We start from the raw sequence: 20748 nt of genomic DNA, 5'->3' as shown, positions 1-20748 counted from the left end.
TCCTTCCTTCCTTCCTTCCTTCCTTCCTTCCTTCCTTCCTTCCTTCCTTCCTTCCTTCCTTCCTTCCTTCCTTCCTTTCCCCTTCAATCTCCTTCCTTCTCCATCTCCTTCCTTTCCCCTTCAATCTTCCTTCCTTCCTTCCCCTTCCCTCCCTCCCAACATTTTTGAGCAAGGAAGAGTAAGCTTCTCCAGCGAACATTTCTATATTGTTTTTGTGATTAATCACTAAGCTTTAATTATGTTCAATTCGTAACATATCTGCATATCAGATATTTACATTACTATTCATAACAGTAGCAAAATTGCAGTTATGAAGTAGCAACGAAAATAATGTTATGGTTGGGGGTCACCACAACATGAGGAATTAGGCATTAGGAAGGTTGAGAACCACTGGTTTAGCCACTCAGACGCTTCCCCTTCCAAATTGGCCGCGACCGTAGCAGCTGGATTTGAGTAAAAATTGGCACTGCGATTCACGTGGGAACGTACTTGATTGGGGAAGAAGATCAGCTTCTCCAGATCACCATCAAAAGTTGCTCTAAGGGGTGGTGCCATCATGGGCTGCTGCCCCCAGTGCAGCTGCATTCCCAGAGGTTGCTGACCTCCCTGCTGCGGCTGTTGCACCCCCAACGGCTGCTGATTTTCCAATGGTGGCTGCAGCATCCCAAGTTGCTGCAGGCCCCCCAGCAGCTGTTGCATATTTAGGGGCTGTTGCCAACCCCACTGCTGCTGCACTCCCACCTGTTGCTGACCTCCCAGCGGCGGTGGCTGCGGCATCCCAAATTGCTGCAGGGGCCCCAACGGTTGCGGCGCTCCGACCTGTTGCTGCCTGGCCAATAGGTCATGCAGCTATTATATTAAACCTTGTTGAACACTCACATCCGAGTCTCCTCCCTGCGTGAGCCTCGGGCTTGGGCGGCACCGACAGTGATGCACAGGGCTGTGTGACCGATAGTAGCAATGGTCAGGGCTCTCAGGGTACTTGTGGCAATCCGGACTCCGGCTGCCCGCTGTTGGCTCAGGCTTTAGTAGTGGGACTGTTCGTCGGGGCTGTCATCATAATCCTGCCATCTGGAGCTGTCACAGCGATGGTGTCTGTCGAGAGATTGCGATGACCGACGTGGACCAGGGCTCCTCTGCTGGCTGGGGCTCTTGTGTCATGAGCAGTGCTCTGGAGTTCTGGAGGAGCGACGACATCTCAGACTGCCGTGTTCAGAGTGGGCGGCTGGGACTGTCCTTTCCCATGGGGCTGGAGGTTAATGCTGGTGGCTTTGAGGACGGAGAAGCCACTTGCGCTCCATAGGTGGGGCTGAGGCTTTTTTAAGGCACAGATTGGTGTCTGCTCCACTGATCATCATGATCACTTGCATGCAGAGAGTAAGAAAGTTGTTCCCCACTCCTCACCTCTAGCCCCTTGAATCTCTCTACCAACTTCTCCACTAATTGGCTACGGACTGCGGACAGGTACTTCCATTCTCCAAAGTCCTCAGTGCTTGCCAATTTCTTGGTTCTCCAACAGTCCGGGGAATGTGATTCTTGAGAGGCTCCTGCTTGCAGGTTGGCTTCGGATGCTTTTGAAGAACTTGCCATTGGCAGGGTTGCCTCGAGGTGCTTGGAGTCTCCACTGGGCAGGGTCCGCTCTGATGACCAGGTCAACTCTTGCATCTTTGGTCTTTCCCCCTGCTTTAAGGCTTCAAGCGTCTCTTTCTCCTCCGTGTGCTGGCTTGCGCTTTCTCCGTTGAGGCAACAACCATGACCAGGATGCTGGTTTCAGGTGCTTCTTCCTTCTCCATGCTGAGATCTTCCCCAAGTCTTTGTCAGCCTATCTCTCAACTTAGGGAAAGTGACTGGAGCTCAGGACCCCAAGGTGGTTAAGGTATAAAATGTAGTTTTGGGGTTAATGTCATGGCTTCGATAGATGAAACCCATCAAAAGAACTTATTTGGGAAACAAGGTATCGGCACTACATAGTTGAACCCAAAAACTAAATTCCCTTCCCCCGGATACAAAATAACAAAGACAATTGCCACCCCCAATAAGCTGTCATAAATGGGAGCACCCTAAACTGGAAGCATCCCAGGGGGCAGTTAAACATGGTCTTCAACTTGTCTCCTTCCCTAATTCTTATGTGGTAGTATGCCTTCCTTAAATCAAGCTTTGAGAAAATTCTGCCCTTCGACAGGTGTGCTAGCATATCCTTCATCAACGGTAACAGATATACATTTTCCATGCAGACTGTATTGAGGCTCCTATAGTCTATGCAGAGATGAAAAGAGCCATCATTTTTTTTTTGCGGAATAACACAGGGGCTGCCACTCGAGGTTTGGTAGGCTCAATGACCCCCACTCTAAATTCTTATCTATAAAGTTTTTTAGTTTGTCCAGTTCCCTAGGGGTCATGGAGTACATTTTTGGCTTTGGTAACTTCACCCCTGGGATGATTTCAATCACGCAGTCTGTGGGTCGATGAGGGGAAAGTTTGTCCACCCTCTGATCACTGAATGCCTCAGCCAAATCTCTGTACTCCATTGGTAGGTTCTACCTCTCTGGCTCAGTAAGAGCAGCGGTAAACTCCCGTTTCATTTCACCCCACTTGTCAAGATCATAACAGGGGTTTAGAGTCTCTTTTTTCTGGAATCTGAGTTTCTCCTCCCTCCAGTCCACTATGGGGTTTCAATTTCTTAACCACGTTAGCCCCAAGACTAGTGGCCATTCCATTCCAGGTGCCACAATAAAAGCTAGAGTTTCTGTGTGGCTTCCTAGGTTGATATGTAAGGGACTAGTGGCAAAGCTGGCAGGCATCCCACCTGTGACTGAACCATCCAATTGGCGAAATGTGATCGGAGTCTTTAGTCTCCTAAGGGGAACTCCCATTTTCCTAACTAGTTCTGGGCCAATCATGTACCAAGTGCAGCCTGAGTCTAGTAAGGCGGCTAGTTTCACGGTCCTTCCCGTACCCGGGATAGACAGTTCTACAGGTACCGTTATTGGATTGATTGGCCCACTCATCAATGGGTCATGCTCTTCCTCATCTTCCACAGTTCTGGGATCCTCGAAACATGGGGCAGTAGCTCAACCTTCTTGGCCCCAAGGAACCTTGGTGGCTTCGGCGGCCCTCATGGCGGTCTCTTTAGGGTGTGGCGGGGTTCGCAAGGGTCTACCACCTGACAGACAATTGCCCCTCCTTGTAGGCATCTTTGCCTGACACTCTGTGGCCCAATGCCCTTCTTTCCCACATTTAAAACAGGTAGTGCTCCGGGGTGAGATAGGTGGTGCTCGTATGGGTTCCCTTCAGTTTTCTGAGTGTGGGGTGAAATTTAACTTCACCGGGCTGTGTAAGTACTTACATTGATCAATTTCTACCTCTTCCGCCAGCAGGCACCAGTCATATAACTGCCCTGGGGCCCCACGGGCTACACAGGCATTGTAGAGGTCCTCATTAAGTCCATCCTGGAAGCAGCTTACCAGGATGTCCTCTGGCCAATGGAGGCGGCTAGCTAATTCTCTAAACTCCTCCATATACTCTGCTACTGGTCGTCTGCCCTGCTTTACTGTTTTTATATGCTCCCAGGCTTTTTTATCAGCTAGTCGGTCTTCAAAGTGTCTGTGGAGTGCAGTCATAAACTGATTAAAATTTCGCAGTTCAGGTGCGTTACAGTTATAGAGGGTGACCATCCAGTCAGCGGCTGCCCCTTCCAGGGCTAGCGTGACCACCCAGACTTTCTCCACATCAGTAGGTAACATTCTCCCATAAATCTGCATATACGTGAACACCTGTGCAAGGAAGAACCCCAGCTGTTTTGGGTTCCCATCAAATTTTGCCCCAATTGGGACCGGTTTTGCTTCTGCTGGCTGAAACAGTTGCCCTCTAGTTGCCTGAGTTTGACACCCCGAGTACTGGGCTGTGGTCTGGGCTGCTGTGGCCCCTCCCTCTCTGGTCGCCAAATCCTCAACCTCTAACTCTTCTCCCCCCGATTCTGCCTCGGATTTCTGGCCCTCCTCTAGCTGTAATTTGAATTCATCTAAGGCTTTTCTTACGTATTCCATTACTGCCTCCATAATTTCTGGTTTTGGTTCCTCCTTCCCCCCCTTCTGTCCCAGGGGGCAGGGATGGACCCCTTTTTCTTCTTTCTCCTCCCCCCTCAGTTCAGGGTAACATTTGAGTCTCTCTCTTCCCAACCTTTGGATTTACCGACTCCAAGGGACCATCTGGCTCGGTCCCCTTCATTGGATGGCACAGTCCCTTCCATCTCCCTGGAGAGGCCTTCTTCACCTTTCGATTGTTAGAGGTCTCTGGACCATTTCTCTGATGGGAACTCCTCCATTCCTGAAATAGTTGCGGCTCCCCCCTGTAGTGCAGTTGCATCTCCGGGTTGAGCATTATGCAGACCTCACCTTCTGTAACATCCCACTTCAGCTGTTCTCCCAAGAATTTGACTCTTGAGGCAATTACTGCTTCAAACAGGATTCTTTTATTTGGGGATCAGTAACAGTGGGGGATCAAGGCGAGGTCTGAGGTAAAAGTTCGTTAACACCGTTTAGTCACCCAAGCCGTAAAACCCCTCCCACCAAAGCCGTGTGGGGATTTGAATTGTATCCAATCAGCTGGCATCTCAGGGCGATCAGCTGTTGCTTTTGGTATGCAACTTCCTGGCTTCGCTGACCTCTGGCTCATCATGCTCGTCTTTGGAGAGCTACCATACCCCTCCCCATGGCAATCAGGAAAAGGAAACAGAACTGGCAAGCAAATACAAACCTGCAAGTAACGCTGGGTTCCCCCCTCCCGCAACAAAATGGCAGGTCTCAAAGATGGAAGGACAGAAGGAAGGTAAGTAAAATAGGGAACAGTTTGGGACCTGACAATAAACTTTGACTGAGGGGCATCTCCCATAAAGAAATTGTAAGAAGGATATTAAAATACACAAGAGTGACTGCTCTGTAGTGTAACTTGTTTAAGAAGTGGTGCCATCTGGAGATTATATAATTAGAACCTGATTAACACATTTGGGGAGATCCTACCATGTTTTTCATACATTTGCAAGACTATATCAGCATCTCTCTCACTTGGATGTCAAGTTCCAGCTGAAAAGCCCAACAAATAAAACATTGGAGACTTGGTGATCTCTAATGTAAACTTTATGAGATATAGCATACCGGTATGATAAAGGAAAGCTAGCTCTGCCAATATGGCAGAAAACAGATAATTAAAAAAGTAAAACTTTCCCTCCCTTCTCTTACAGTTCAGGTCACATTAATACATTAATCTTCCAGCATTTGTTATGAGAAGAAAAGTTTGGTTTGCCAAAACATCTCTTCAGTGACTTTGGCTCTCACACTGATAGGGAACACCTGTGGATCCCAAATTCTTCCCTCCCCCCCCCTCACAACTATAGATAAGCTAGAAGCACTATGGCAGTCCTAAAAAAAATAAATCTTCGTAGCTTGATGGGCTGCCCCTCTACAGAGATGAGGGAACCTGGAAAACAAAAAGGTATACATATTATTGCTTGTTAATCTTTCTCTTGTACTGACCCCGGATTCCAGGGGTACTTAGTGTGGAATCACTTTACCAAATGATCCACTTTTACGTGATGAGCTGTTAGCCATCTAGCTTCTGACATCGAATAAACCTCCCATTGGACTAAGTACTGCAACTTCCCTTTGTGGATTCTGGAATTGAGGATTCTTTTGACCTCATAATGTGTTTCCCCCTCTACCATTATTGGGGCTGGGGCTGCTTTCCCTACTAGTCTCATTATGGATCCCCTGTATGGTTTCAGTAAGCTGCAGTGGAATGCTGGGTGCACTTTACCCAATATCCTTGGTAGTTTAAGTTCTACTGTCACCGGATTAATGACTTTTATGATGGGGAAAGGACCTATGTACTTCAGCCCTAACTTCTTGAAAGTTTGTCTCAACTTAAGATAGTTAGTAGACAGATACACTTTATCTCCTACATGGAATGCCTCACTTCTTATCTACTTGTTTTTTCTGACTTTTGGCCGCTTTAGTTAAAGCCTTCTTTGCACGCTGGAACGAATGCACCCATTTACTCAAGGTGCTCGAGGAGGGGGCCCCCTGAGGGCACTCTGATATTGGCACAAATTCCATTCCTATGGCTAACTTAAAGGGGGTGAAACCAGTGCTGCTGTGCACTGCATTGTTAAAAGCTACCTCTGCAAATGGCAAAAGCTCTGCCCAGTTTGTTTGCTGGCAGTTGACATAGCAACGCAGGTACTGTTTCACTATTGCGTTGGCTCATTCTGCGGTTCCATTCGTACTCGGATGGAAAGTGGAACTGAGCCCCTGGGAAGATCCTCACAAATTCCCTCCAGAACTTAGCAGTAAATTAGACCCCATAGTCTGAAATGATGTGCTTAGGCACTCCCTGCAATCGTTAGATCTGCTGCACAAAATTTCTCACTAGCTTTTGGGCTGAGGGGAGTCCAGGACATGCAATGAAGTGAGCCTGCTTGGAGAAGAGGTCTATCATAGTCCAAATCACAGTGCTCCCCCCACTCTCTGGCAGATCCACTATAAAGTCCATGGCTATCTCCTCCCAGGGTCTAGCTGGTCAGCCACTTGCTGTAGCAGTCCTGGGCTCTTCCCTGGTAGCCTCTTACTGGCTGCACAAGTTGCATAGCTCTTCACATAGTTCTCAATGTCCTTCTTCATCTTTGGCCACCAAAACTGGCAATTAATGAGGTGTAATGTTTTAAAAAAAACAAACTGGCCAGCCTGCTTAGAGTCGTGACTGTATTGCAGGACTTGCAGTCGCAGGGTGTCTGGGACTTATAGTTTGTCTCCCTTCCATGCCAGCCCCTCTCTTGTGGTCAGATCTCTTTGATGGGCTGCAAACCACATGTCAGTTTGTAGCTCTTGCTTCTGTTGTTGAGCAAAAACCTTTTCTTCTCTTGCCACCTGGTCGTGGCTTGTGCTGCTTGCTGCTGGTGGGAACAATGCAGCTCACCACCTCTTCCCAAGTGCTTTTGTACTGGGGCATGTGAGACAAGGCATCAGCAAAGAAATCCCCCCCCCCGGAATATATTTTAATTAAAAATCAAATCTTTTGAAGTATTGCACCCATCGAACTTGCTTAGGGAAAAGCTTGCGGGGGGTCTTCAGGGCTTCCAAGTTTTTATGGTCAATCCACACCTCAAATGGGGTTTTGCTTCCCTCCAGGAATTGTCTCCATGTTAGTAGCATCCACTGCACTGCAAAAGCCTCTTTCTCCCACACAACTCATTGTTGCTTTGTGTCATTTAGCTTGTGGGACATGTACGTGCATGACTATAAGTTTCCCTCTTTATTTCGCTGGAGGAGGACTGCTCCCATAGCCACATCACTGGCATCTGCCTGGATCACAAATGGCTTCTTTGGGTTTGGGTGTTTTAATACTGGCTCAGCTGCAAACAGCCCCTTCAATTTTTTGAATGCTGCTTGGCATTCCATTGTCCAGTTCAAGGACTAATTTGGTTGGGGCTTTTCCCCCTTTTCCAGTCTTCAACAGCTCAGTAATTGGTAAGGCAATTGTGGTGAAGGAGGGGAGGAATTGTCTGTAAAAATTTGCAAACCCTAGGAAACTCTGCAGCTGTTTGCAGGTATGAGGGTCTTGCCACTCCAAGATGGTTTTCACTTTTCCTGGGTCATCTCCATCCCCTCGCACAACACATGGTAGCCCAAGTAGTCCAGGCTGGATTTGTGAAACTCGCATTTTGACAGCTTAACATACAGCTTAGCGTCCAATAGCTGTTCCAGCACCTGTCACACGAGTTTCACTTGTTTGTCTATGGTCTCAGTGTAAATGAGGATGCCATCTAGGTACACTAAAACCCCTTCATATAAATGCTTATCTAGTACCTTGAGCATTTCAGCATAGTCCAAAAGGCATCTGTAGAATTGGTAGCTCCCAAGGGGACAGTTGAAGGCAGTCTTCCACTTGTCACGTTCCTTGATTTTTACCCGATAGTATGCCTCCCTCGGATCTAATTTTGTGAATATTTTTCCTTTGGCCAAGTGCCCCAACATGTCTTTTCATGGATAGGGAGGGGGTACATGTTTTCCACGCACACTCTGTTAATCCAACACATAATCTCAGTGACCCATCTTTCTTTTCTTCAAATAGTACTGGTGCTGCTACTCAAGATTTCACTGCCTGGATAATCCCCCTCGCTAAATTCTTATCAATGTAGTCCCTCAGCTCCTTCAGCTCCTTTGGAGTCATGGAATACATTTTCAGTTTAGGGAGCTTCACTCCGGGCAGGATCTTGATAGCACAGTCTGTGGGGCGGTGAGGAGGCAGGATGTCACATTCTTTCTTGCTGAATGCCTCCATGAGGTCTTCGTACTCCTTTGGGACAGACTCCTGCTCCTCCCCCTTCTCTGATGCTCCCTTGCTGCGCTCAGGAGTTTTTCTCGCCCACCGCTCACGCCTTCTTTGGCTGCTCTTTTTTCTTGTCAGGGGGACTCGAGCCCTGCTTCCTCATAGTCATTCATTTAGAGGCTTTTTCCCAATAGATCTGGAGGACCCACTTTGCTAACCAAGCCAGGCCTAGGATCATATCCTCTGCCATCTTTGGGCCATCATAAAGTGGATAGTCTCTCGGTGGTCCCCAAATTCTAGTTGCACCAACTCTGTCAAATGGGAAGCTGCTTTGCCTCCTATCAAGCGTGCCATTGACCTGCTCAAAATTCACAGGCCTTCTAAGCTTCCTCACATGAAGACCTAGCCTCTGCTCTGCAGATTGGCTAATAAGATAACGGGTGCTACCCGAATCTATGAGGGCTTTTACCACCACCCCTGCCCCTGAGCGGGATGCTGCAATGTCCACTCTAACTTCAAGATGTTTGACAGGTCCACTCACCATCGGGTTGTCCTCCCCCTCGCTCTTGCTGTCATAGAGGGTCATCAGCGGGAAATATGATGGGAAACAGATAATTAAAAAAGAGTAAAACTTTCCCTCCCCTCTCTTACAGTTCAGGTCACATTGACCAATTAGTCTTCCAGCATTTGTTATGAGAAGAAAACTTAGGTTCACCAAAACATCCCTTCAGTGGCCTCGGCTCTCACACTGATAGGGAACACCTGTGGATCCCAAGCTCTTCCCTCCCCCCTTGCAACTGTAGGCAAGCTAGAAGCACTATGGCAGTCTTAAAAAAATAAATCTTTGTAACTTGACATTGGACATAACCATGTTTCTACTAATGTCTGCGGGGGGGGGGAAAGCTCACTTTATAGCATTTTCCATCTACTTTATCTTGAGCTTCAGGAAATATGAAAAGGTTTCCTATCAACATTCAATACCATAACGTCACTCAAACAATCCTTTGTAGTAACTTGAGCTTGATGACTAGGAGGCCTGGCTAAAAAAAATTTCTAGCGTATTTTCAGCCATAGGTTTTTCTGTGGCTCACAGTGTGGCATATTTGTTTTAGCTGTCAAATCAATTTTATTAATTTGTGAGTATTTGTAAACAGCAATGGAGTATACTGATAAATCATTGAGCACTAAAAAGTGGTCCTCCTCTGGATCATTCTCACTGTCAGTAAATTCTATTATGCTTCAACCCACCCAAAATTGTTTGGACTGCTAAGTCGCCTTTATTAATTTGGTGGAGCCTTTGATCTACATTGGTTTAATACATTATTAAAAATACAATTTGATCATTTTCATGTGTATGGATGCAGTCATTTAAAATGATTCTGTTATAGCTATTATAAGAATGCTTTTTAATGTCTTTAGTTGGGGAGAGGGCAAAAAAGACTGCACCATTTTTTTTCTTTGTCTTTCTATCCCCACTTTCATCCTGCTCTACCAAACTGTTTGGTAACTTTTAACCTTGAAAATGTCTGTGGAAGGCAAATTATCTGTGGTTGATTGATAGTGTTACAAACAGTATCTCTCCCACCCAGGTGCAGGTTGCTTCCCAAGATTCAGTAAGGGGCATATGTAGCCATTTTTAAAACCATAAAAATTAATTACTTGAAGTCTCGTTAACAACTTTTTAATACTAATGTCCCACAATGAAAAAGTAATATGTATAAAAAGGAATGAAGTTATCTTACCTCAAGTATGACTGGGGAGCAGCCATATAATTCCTCTCAAGTTGCTGGGATGGACTCTAAAGTTGACTGGGGGAATGAATTATTGTCCGTCTGTGGTGCTGTTATTCATTTCAGTTACAGAAATGTGTAGAGTCACACTATTAGGATGCAACAAGAAACTTACTCTCTGATCAGAAGTTTGAAGGGCCAGCTTGGGGGAAACCAAAAGGATTTTTTATTCTTATTTGTTATTGCTGTCTCCTTGAATTTTCCTCTACAAACTATTACTCTTAATTTCTTATCATTCTTGGCTATTTTTATGTGATAGCAGTTCCTCTATTTAGAACATCTGGAAGTTGTTCGCTGACCAGAACTCTTCTTTTGATGCTTCTTGGGCTTCTTCTTCTTTCTTCTTCTCTTCATTGCTTTTCTTTTGCCATTGTTATTTGCATTTCCCATCTTCCTTTGGATAGAATAATTGTCTCTTGTATCTGGAATACAAAAAGCTTATCACTAAAGTAACCCAGAGGCAAAAGATAAATCTTTTAATGAACTATAACAGCTGGTTTTCCCAGGTTCAAACAAAATTGCATAGAGTAAACTATGGTATTTCTCCTGGCTTATTTCAAAAAAGAAACAAGTCTGGTTTCCTCAATGAGGTGGCAGATTAAACCAATACTGATGTAATATACTGCCCAGCAGGTGCAATTAAAAATGACCTAGTGTAAAATGAGCAATACTTCCAGGATTTCAGATAAATGTTTCTCTCCCTGTAATTGTACTTGTGTATGGCAAGAATTGATCCTGAGTTCTTCTGCATCCAGAATTTATACTCCTTTGAATAGGCCTTAGAAATCTATATCAAAATCAGTTATAAGAATTCAGTAACCGTCTCTCCTTTTGTACCACTATATTCTTTCATCTACCGCAATATTGTTTACAAAGGATTTTTACTGTTTTTTTTACTGTTTACAAAGTCTGCTTACTAGTTCAAGGATCATATGATGTCTCTACTAAAAGGTCTGCATTGGTTACTTCTAGCTTTTAAAGCCCGAAATGGCTTAGCACTTGCTAAGTTGGGGAGTCTATTATCCCATTCCAGTTAATATCCATGTTAATTAGTTTTAGTCAGTGGTGGGATTCAAATATGTGAACAACCGGTTGTCTATGTGGATGCCGCTTCCGGAAGTCCATTCTGGGCCTGGGCAACAAAAAATTAGCTACCGGTTCTGCTGAAGTGGTGCGAACCGGCTGAATCCCACCACTGGTTTTAGTACTAAAGTTGTCCATGCTAATTAGTTTTAGCACTAATTTTGTTTTAGCATGTTGGATTTTTAATTTGTTTAAGTGGTTAATCATCTGACTACTTGCTTGAGTAAAAAGTTAGGACACAAACTGAATAATAAAATGATAACAAAAATAATAAAGTGTGTCTAGCATTGAGTCTCATGTATCATTTCATAAAATCCCTGCTTTACCTTATTCATGTGGAACTTTTTTCCAAATTAATAATGTAATTAATTGTTAAGATATTTAAGAAACTGAGTATAATCCTTCATAGCTGAATATATTTATATTATTTCTTTTTAGCATATCTAAAGCTAACCACTGACAGATGTTTGAATTTCCAAAAAATGTTTGTAGTATCTTTGTCATATGAAGACTTATGAGTAGCTGCAGTTGAAATCAAAACTTACTAAGTTCAACGTGGACAAAGAAGTGCTGTTTGACCAGGGAATTTGCTCCCTCTATCTTTATCCAAAATAGACTTTCCACTGAGGATTCCATGCTTCAACTTCTGCTTCTGCTAAATCAGCCTACCACTCTATCCCATTTTAATTGCTGTTGAAAAAATCCCATTTCGCTGCCAGTTTTGGACAAACTAATTTTGTTGAAATTCAGTAAGGAAATGCTAATCTTGTTCTCTTTTTTTTCCTTTCAAATGTCTGCCATCAGCATGACAGAAGGATTAGGGCAACTAACAGATGGGGTTTCTGGCTTGGATGATTTCAGCCAGAGCCATGAATATTATGTATGGCCTGGTTATGACTATGTTGGTTGGAGCAATGAGAGCACCACAAATGGACATGTGGAAATCACCTTTGAATTTGACCGAATCAGAAATTTCACCACCATGAAGGTTAGTTGTCAAAATTGAAGATGCATTCAGAATTCCTTTCAGGTTGCCAACTAAATACTATTTAGAGTGCATGGAGAGTTGAAGGATCCTCTCTATCCAAAATGATACCTATCTTTTTCACTAACTCCTTATCTCTATATAGTATTTTTTTGTTTATGTGCAATTAAAAAAATGAAAACAAATGAAAACAGAAAATAATGAATTTGCTCACCTAGCAACATTCCTGTGAATTCAGAATATCCCAGGAACCATGGGCATATTAGTGTGTTGTTCCCATAAGCATGAATACCAAGCTGGAATAGAGGTGAATTGAAACCCTTGAATTATATAAATTTGCTTTCCTAACTTGCCATTTCACAGGCAGGCTGACTCTCATCTGGAAATTAGGGGCACATTATATATTCCAGCATATCTTATAGTTGCACACGGAGCAATCACATCTGTAAAAAATAAAAAACGGAAACAGTTGGGACACATCATGGTTTCAGAGGAAAATAAACATGACTGGTTTATAGAACATCTATCTCTATTACGCAGGTTCACTGCAATAATATGTTTGCCAAAGGAGTAAAGATTTTCAAGGAGGTGCAGTGTTACTTCCGCTCTGATGCAAATGAATGGGAACCAAACACCATCTCCTCGTTACTGGTACTAGATGATGTCAATCCCAGTGCTCGCTTTGTGACAGTACCCCTTTTCCATCGGATGGCTAATGCCATCAAATGCCAGTTCTACTTTGCTGATACCTGGATGATGTTCAGTGAGATTACCTTCCAGTCAGGTATGATGAAGGGAATTCAGGGTGTTAAAGGGAATGTAATATACTAAAATCACTGATATATTAATACACGATAGGGGCAGAGATAGCCTCATCTGAGATGTTACTTATCAATAAACTCTGGAGATAAAGTTACAGATTATTTATTTATCAAATTTCTATATCATCACCTAAGTGACTCTGTGTGGTTCACAGACAACAATGGTGGATTTTATATTGGATTCTAACAATTAGGGCTACTGCGATGTTACTATCTTGCCTTGCCAACAGCATTTTCCCCCAAGATCTTTGGCTCTCTCAAGGAGACAAAATAGGAAAATGTTTTAGTAAATAATGTAGACCAAAACAGTTTTTCCTTTTGAGTTGTACAAAGAATTTGCTGAACTAGGCATTCCAATGGATGCTCAGCATGCAGGTCAGTCTGACATGTCTCATACTTGCTAGGCTTCCATAGATAGCAGTCACTGTTTTTAATCAACGTTGATAGGAAATTTCCTATATTTATTTGCTTGCTGAGGCTTCTATATTGCTTAATTCCCACAGGCTCTGAGCAGTTGGGAAAACAAAGCCATAACAGAGGGTTTAAAAAATTTAGTTGGACAAAACATCCCCAATCACCATATTATAATAGAACCATCCACAAAGATAGACTAAACCTTCATTTCCCCGTATATTTTCTTGAACAGCCTTTGCAGCCCTTTGGAAGTTCAATAAGAAGGTGGAGTGGATAACTGGAAGTAAGTGGTTGCATAGAAAGGAGCCATCACTAGGAAGACTCATTTTGAGGGGTCTCTCTAGATGGCGTTACCTCAGAGGAGGAAAACCTTATCAAACCTTATCCGAAAGATGCTTTTTCACAGGGCAACTGGACTTTCTTGTTTTTCTTTGAAGACATTTTGCTTCTCATCCAAGAAGCTTCTCAGAGCCGAAGCTTTTTGGATATGAAGCGAAACGTCTTCAAAGAACAATAAGAAAGTCCAGTTGCCTCGTGAAAAAGCATCTTTGGGATAGCTATGACCTGGATGACTGAGAATCTCCATAGATACTTATCAAACCTTCTCTTCACATTTATGAAACTTTAGATCTCTTACCTAGGCAGACTCCAAAGTGAACATTGGAACAAAAGTCTCCCTTCCAAGTTATGGCCCCATCTTTCAGGGAAGAGGTAGACAAATGCTAAAGTATGAGAAACCACAACACAGACTTTCAGCCTCATGTTTCTTCTTTGATCTGAGATTTTAAATTGTAGGAATAAAAGCAAGATTCATTAGGGTGGCAAGTGGCTCTAATACTCGGTGAAATTCTCCTAACATTCTGAAGTGAGCTAAAATTGCACCATGAAAATGTGGCCATTTTGCTGCCAAAGTTTGCTCAGTCCTCTTTGGATATTTTAGGTGGGCTACAGAATTGCATGTAGTCTGTGGATCAAGAATTCACCATCTTTATTAGACTGTTGAAAGTAAGCAATACGTGTGGGTAAATAATTGTCATACTTAGCAAAATAAGTAGAGATTTCTAGTTGCTGTTTATTATTAATATTATTATAATAATTTATTTGTTTCCTCATAAATGTAATATTTTAGTGTAATATTACAGAAAATATTAAACTAATATGATATAAAATATTTGACACACATTTTTTAGTTTAAATTCCAGCATAAATCTCTTCAGTGTAATAAAGTTTATGTAGTCAGATTACTGAGTTGTGAATAAAAACACAATAAGATGATTCTATTTTAGACTGTAATTAAAGAAAATTACATTCTAAAGTTCTTAGATTAAGGTATTTAAAGACAACCTATTGGGAAAGGAACTTGTCCCTCTTTTTGGAAAAAAAAAGAATCCTAGATTCCACTGATTAAACCTTAAACCTACCTACCTACCTACCTTCCTTCCTTCCTTCCTTCCTTCCTTCCTTCCTTCCTCCTTCTTTCTTTCTTTCTTTCTTTCTTTCTTTCTTTCTTTCTTTCTTTCTTTCTTTCTTTCTTTCTTTCTTTCTTTCTTTCTTTCCTTTTTAGTTCAATTTAATTCAATTTAATCTTAGAACTGTAATGGTGCTTCCAGTTTGTCAGAATCTGAAGCTTTAATGCTGATCACAGATATCAAAAGAATCCGAGACAGATGTTGTTTTTTAATTTTGCAAGAGATCCTTTCTAGATTCACACCAGGTTTTGAACTGGCAATCGGTTTGCTAGATTTATTTTATTTTTGATTGCATATTCTCTTCAATTAGCACATGGAATATTGTTATCAGTAATAATGCATAGTCCTTACTTGTCCCTGAAGAAAACATTAGATTTATATTCAGTGCATTTATACCTTTATACTTTGTTTTTCTAACAAGCATATTCATTGCAAAGGCAGATGCAGTTTGAAACATACAGCTTTGATTTGATATCTGACATACTTGAGCTCATTCAAACTGGATTACTGTCTAAACTAAAAGTTTGCAATTGTCTCTACTATGCTATGAATATCAGTAATGTTTTCTTTTTTCTTTTTCTTTTTTCTTAGATACAGCTATGTACAACAATTCTGGAGCCCTTCCTGAGTCTTCAATGACTCCCACTACCTATGGTATGTACGAGGCTTGCTATGTCAGGATCTCTAAGCAAATATCCATAAATGTATTTTTATTGAGTGCCACCAAATTTGTGTGTGTGTGTGTGTGTGTGTGTGTGTGTGTGTGTGTGTTTATATACAGGATCCCCCCCTCGTAGCAGGTTTCTTCCGGCAAGAGTGAATGCTACTGAAGGTGAAAGGGAATATTTTTCTAAATTGGTGCTTTGAAATTTGATATGTCCCCTTTGGCAGCCATTTTTCAGAAGTACTCATAGCACTTTCTTAGTATATGGCATGCTATATGTTATGACTTGTGGTTATAACTATAAATTTATTTACTTACATTCCCAACATTCAGTACAAGTCTCAGGAATTGTTCACCACTCTTGCGTTAACTTGAAATGTGCAACATCATAGGAAAAATAATTAGTTGTCCAGGCTACCTTTTCAAAGATACTTAATGGATATTCCCAGAATCAGTGTCATTGGGTATGCAATTAAGTGTGCATGTTTGTGTATAAAACTGAGTAGTAATAGGATAATGTTTATAAAACCAGAAAAAAGCTTAACAAAGGAAAAATAGAACAATGTCCATATATTAAAGAAATATAGATATGAAAACATACAAACTTATAAGGTATTGTAGGGATTCTGTTATCAAAAAAGGAAATTCTAATTCTAATTGCTGGATTCAAACTTTAAGTCATTGTCATTTAGGTTCCCAAAATCTTTTTCTTTACCACCTTCAGTCTTTCACTTCTATTTTGCTCCTGTTCTTTACTATTTCTGATACCTTCAGTAGTAATTCTCCGCACCTCTGTAAGGAAATCTATCTTTTTCTTGGGAACCATTCCTGCATGAAAGGTTTATAGCCCTTAGACAGAGGTTTTCTATACCGAGAGGTAAGTAAACTATCAAATGCTTAACAAATTAAATGTAAAGAGACAACACAATGTTATACATATAGTTTACAAATCTATTCCATTCAATTATGACATCAGAAGTTACTAGAACTAAGGAGACACTAACTTTTCTCATTTTCCCTTGGCCTGTCCCCACCATGACAAATGATTTAGCTGCTGAGAAAAGATTCTGAAACAAAATGGAGTAGGGTGGTTTATTGAATAAGCAGTAATTATGAAGTAGTTTTAATTTGAAAGCAAAAAAAGTGCTTCAGAGAGTATGTGGGCACATACATAAGCCCTGTCAACCACAAGCATTTTTTTCCCAGGACTCAAATTGAGAAGGACAGCCATGTGATTCCCATGCAGCTCCTTTCTATACTTCTATTTTTATTCCTGGAAGATAGAATTGTTCCAGAAAATATTTAACAAATACAGTAAAACATAGGTAACCCATACAATATTTTAAAACTTAATAACAAAAGATCCTTTTGGTGCCAAAAGAATAGCATAGGTTCAGTCCTTGAGGGAAAGTCTTTCCAGTGCTAAACTAAAACAGTAAAGCTTTTAACTGCAGTGGTCGCTGCCATATCTTCAAAATCTAGTAGCTAAATAGGGGTCTCCAGATGTTATCTTGGGAACCAGATTGATGCAATAATTACAGCATCAGGATAGAAACTGGGAGATTGTGAATTCTAGCCCCACCTTAAGCACAAAACCAGTTGCATGACCTTGGACCAGTCACTTTCTCTCAGCCCCAGGAAGGAGATGCTAGCAAATTACTTCTGAAAAATCTTGCCAAGAAAACTGCAGGGACTAGTCCAAGCAGTTGTCAAGGAGTCAAAAATTGACTCAAAGGGACACACTTCCTCTCTAAAAAAAATATCTTAATTTTAGGACAATTTTATGCAGTAAAGCATAGTATGTCAACTGTCTTGGCCCTAAGTTGCTTCTGGATTTAAAAAATAAAAATAGTACCTGAAATTATGCTTCAAACAAAGAACATAAAAATGAACATTTTGAATGATGCTGTTCCGTTTTTAGCTTATCACTAATACTAACACCAGCACTGTGTTAGCATGATTGGACTAATTTCGATATTAATAATTGAATATCTCTTTACACTTGGTGGCTTGTCCAGCTGTTACTTATGTGATAGATTGTGTACAGTAATTGTCATCTATTTAATTCAAAAATTCACATTAAAAAAACTGTTATCATTATAGTAAGAGAAAATTGTATCTTTCTAGTTAATAAATAATAAATTACACATTATTATTATGTGGTGGCACAGTGGTTAGAATGCTGTATTGCAGGCTAACTCACTGCTCACTGCCAGGATTTTAATTCTGACCGGCTCAAGGTTGACTCAGCCTTCCATCCTTCCGAGGTCGGTAAAATGAGGACCCAGATTGTTGGGGGCAATATGCTGACTCTGTAAACCACTTAGAGAGGGCTGCAAAGCACTGTGAAGCGGTATATAAGTCTAAATGCTATAGCTATTGCTATTATTTATTTAATTTATAATATAAATTGTATAATTGTATAGCCATCCACCTCCCACAAAAAGGAAATGTTATCAATGACTGATGAGAAATTGTAATATTCTTATAACAGAAAGACTTGCTTCAAAATAGACATCAGGATCCTGTTCAGTAATAGACATTTACACTGTGTTGCACTTTAAAATGTCTGGTAAAATACTACTGGTAATTTGGAGGAAGAGAGGAATGAAATCCCACAAGAATTGGCAGCTAGCGGCTATCCTGTCTTTGTTTTCATCATTTCACCTAAAACTTACACTACACAATTATCCTTGTCTCTTCTAACAGATCCTACTCTCAAAGTAGATGACAGCAACACTCGCATCTTAATTGGCTGTTTAGTGGCAATCATCTTTATCCTTGTGGCTATCATTGTAATCATTCTCTGGAGGCAGTTTTGGCAGAAGATGTTAGAAAAGGTAAGATTACAGGCAGATGCCAGGAATGCCCATATCATAAATGAGGTGAATTTCTGGTTTAATGGCTAGAGCTCAATATTATTATTGAAATTGGCTAATGAAATTAACTTCTGGTTTAAAGGTTATTAATAAAAATTGGGAAGTAAATGTGTGTGTGTGTGCGTGCATGTGCATGCTCATGCATATTTTTATGTACACATAGTTCCTCATGCACCCAAAGAGTCTTGACCTAATTGTGACTGACTGATTATGTGCCATCGAGTTTTTTTCAACTCTGTTCTGAACCCAAAATCTGGATTGAAATAAATTCAGATGTGTGAAGACTGTTGGAAATGTCCCCTGTCTCTGTAATGTAGTTATTAAGGGTGTTGTGCTATATTAAATATATCATCTAGAATTAATTGCATTCAATGAAGTATTTTTTTTATTCTTTTATATCATAATTTCTGTTTGCAAATATCCTACACATGTGAACAGAAGAGTACGCAAACACGAAAAGTGACCCATTCAAATCTCTGTACCATGGAAAGCTTCTAAGTTGTTTCACATAAATATTATTTGAACAGAGATGCCACCTTATGTTAGAATCTGCTCAATAATATACTCTGTCATTGATCAATTTATAGTGAATATGATCAGCATATGAATTTTCTTTTGATTTCTAGGCCTCTCGCCGGATGCTGGATGATGAAATGACTGTGAGTCTCTCTCTACCCAGCGAATCCAATATGTTCCACCACAGCAGCTCCACACCATCCAGTGAACAAGAATCAAACTCCACTTATGACCGCATATTCCCCCTTGGAGCTGACTATCAAGAACCATCGCGATTGATCCACAAGCTTCCTGAATTCATCTCAGGGGAAGATGAGGCAGGTCAGATTGGTCAATATGTGTAAAGAGACTGTGGACAAATTCCCACTTCTACTAGAATAATCTAGGATAAGAAAATGTGGCTGTTGTGATTATACATGTGCAGCATGAGATGATGGATGGATGGATGGATGGATGGATGGATGGATGGATGGATGGATAGATGGATGGATGGATGGATGGATGGATGGATGGATGGATGGATGGATTGACCAAATCTTGTGGGTTGCTTATCCCCTTCTATCTGTCACCAGCTGCAATTGGAAAAGAAACATCTGCCAATCATAGTTCTGATGGGGCTGGACTGGAAGAGTCTTTTTTATTATATCTAGGCTGTTTCATTTCTTCCCAGCCCATTCTGTTACACTCTGAGCCAAATGATTTTTGTTTAAAAAATGAAAATGATGAAGAGAGATGAGTAACAAAGAGCACTTTTATTTAGGATTTCTCTTAGGCAGCACATGCTGGCTTCTGGATTCCTATATATTTTGTTCAAAGGATTCCACTATTTTAGCTTTGTCCTAAACTGGTGTTTCTAGCTATACAATTCTGTATAGCTGGCTGAGCAGTCTATGCTAAGGAGAAAAGTTCTGACAGACCATCATTTAAATTTGCAGTGATAAGGCTAATGGCTCAATGAAAGCTATGAAAAGAAATCAAGCATGCAGCTAGAGCAGAGTTATCAAACCCCCACAAGGAGAACCTCTGCAGTTCTATCTTGTGCAAATCTGGATGGCCACCAGCTAAGCACTGTTGTGTCCCACTTTTTAGGAAGGCAATAGTCAAATGATGGCATACAAGGTTGACCAGGGACAGAAAGACATATTTCTTTGTGTGTCTCTTTAATCCCTCTGACATCTACTCATGTGACTTGTCCCCTGATATACTGGGTGACATACTTACTGCTGGTTTTGGATGCTATCACCTTAAGGGAGAAGCAATACTTTAACACTAGTAGAACTGAAGAACACGTAGGGCTGCCTCACTCGTGAACTGGGGACATGAAGACAATGTCATGGGATAACTGAAGAAAAAAGGTACATCAGGGTGTGTTTCAGATGATGCAAGTGAGTCTAGAATTGCAGAAATAGGCCTGAAGCCATGGAAGGGGAAAAAATAAAGATAGAATATGATTCGGGGCATAATATTTATTTTCTTAAAAATCATAGCTTTTAGACAGACAGACCAGACAGATAGATGGATGGATGATAATCTTTATTGTTATTTTTTACTGTGGGCACATTGGCACACATTAGAAATGAAATTTTTTTGCTTCTCTCAAAAGTGTACATACCGTATTTTTCGCTCTATAAGACGCACTTTTTCTCCCCCAAAAGGTGGGGGAAAATGTCTGTGCGTCTTATGGAGCGAATGCTGCCTGGAGCTGAAGCCTGAGTGCAGGGGAGGAGAGCATATACTGGCAGGGAAGCCTTACGTCACTAGGTGGCGCTCTAACACAACACCATCGAGTATTGCTAGAAAGGAAG

The 20748-nt window shown here is 41.4% G+C and overlaps 1 protein-coding gene across 1 annotated transcript in view; it reads left to right on the top strand.

Annotated features, from left to right (window-relative positions):
- Positions 1 to 20748, top strand: part of DDR2 (discoidin domain receptor tyrosine kinase 2) — a 74103-nt gene that overhangs the window by 24685 nt on the left and 28670 nt on the right. The window contains exons 5-9 of the mRNA XM_029287316.1: positions 12000 to 12183; positions 12721 to 12964; positions 15476 to 15538; positions 18258 to 18388; positions 19054 to 19264. Of these exons, the coding sequence (XP_029143149.1) occupies positions 12000 to 12183; positions 12721 to 12964; positions 15476 to 15538; positions 18258 to 18388; positions 19054 to 19264 (833 nt within the window). The remainder of the gene's footprint in view (positions 1 to 11999; positions 12184 to 12720; positions 12965 to 15475; positions 15539 to 18257; positions 18389 to 19053; positions 19265 to 20748) is intronic.

This window comes from Protobothrops mucrosquamatus, unplaced genomic scaffold (genome assembly GCF_001527695.2).
Source record: "Protobothrops mucrosquamatus isolate PMUCROS unplaced genomic scaffold, P.Mucros_1.0 scaffold_294, whole genome shotgun sequence".
Classification (NCBI taxonomy): Eukaryota; Metazoa; Chordata; class Lepidosauria; order Squamata; family Viperidae; genus Protobothrops; species Protobothrops mucrosquamatus.
This window is presented reverse-complemented; position numbering and strand designations above follow the sequence as displayed.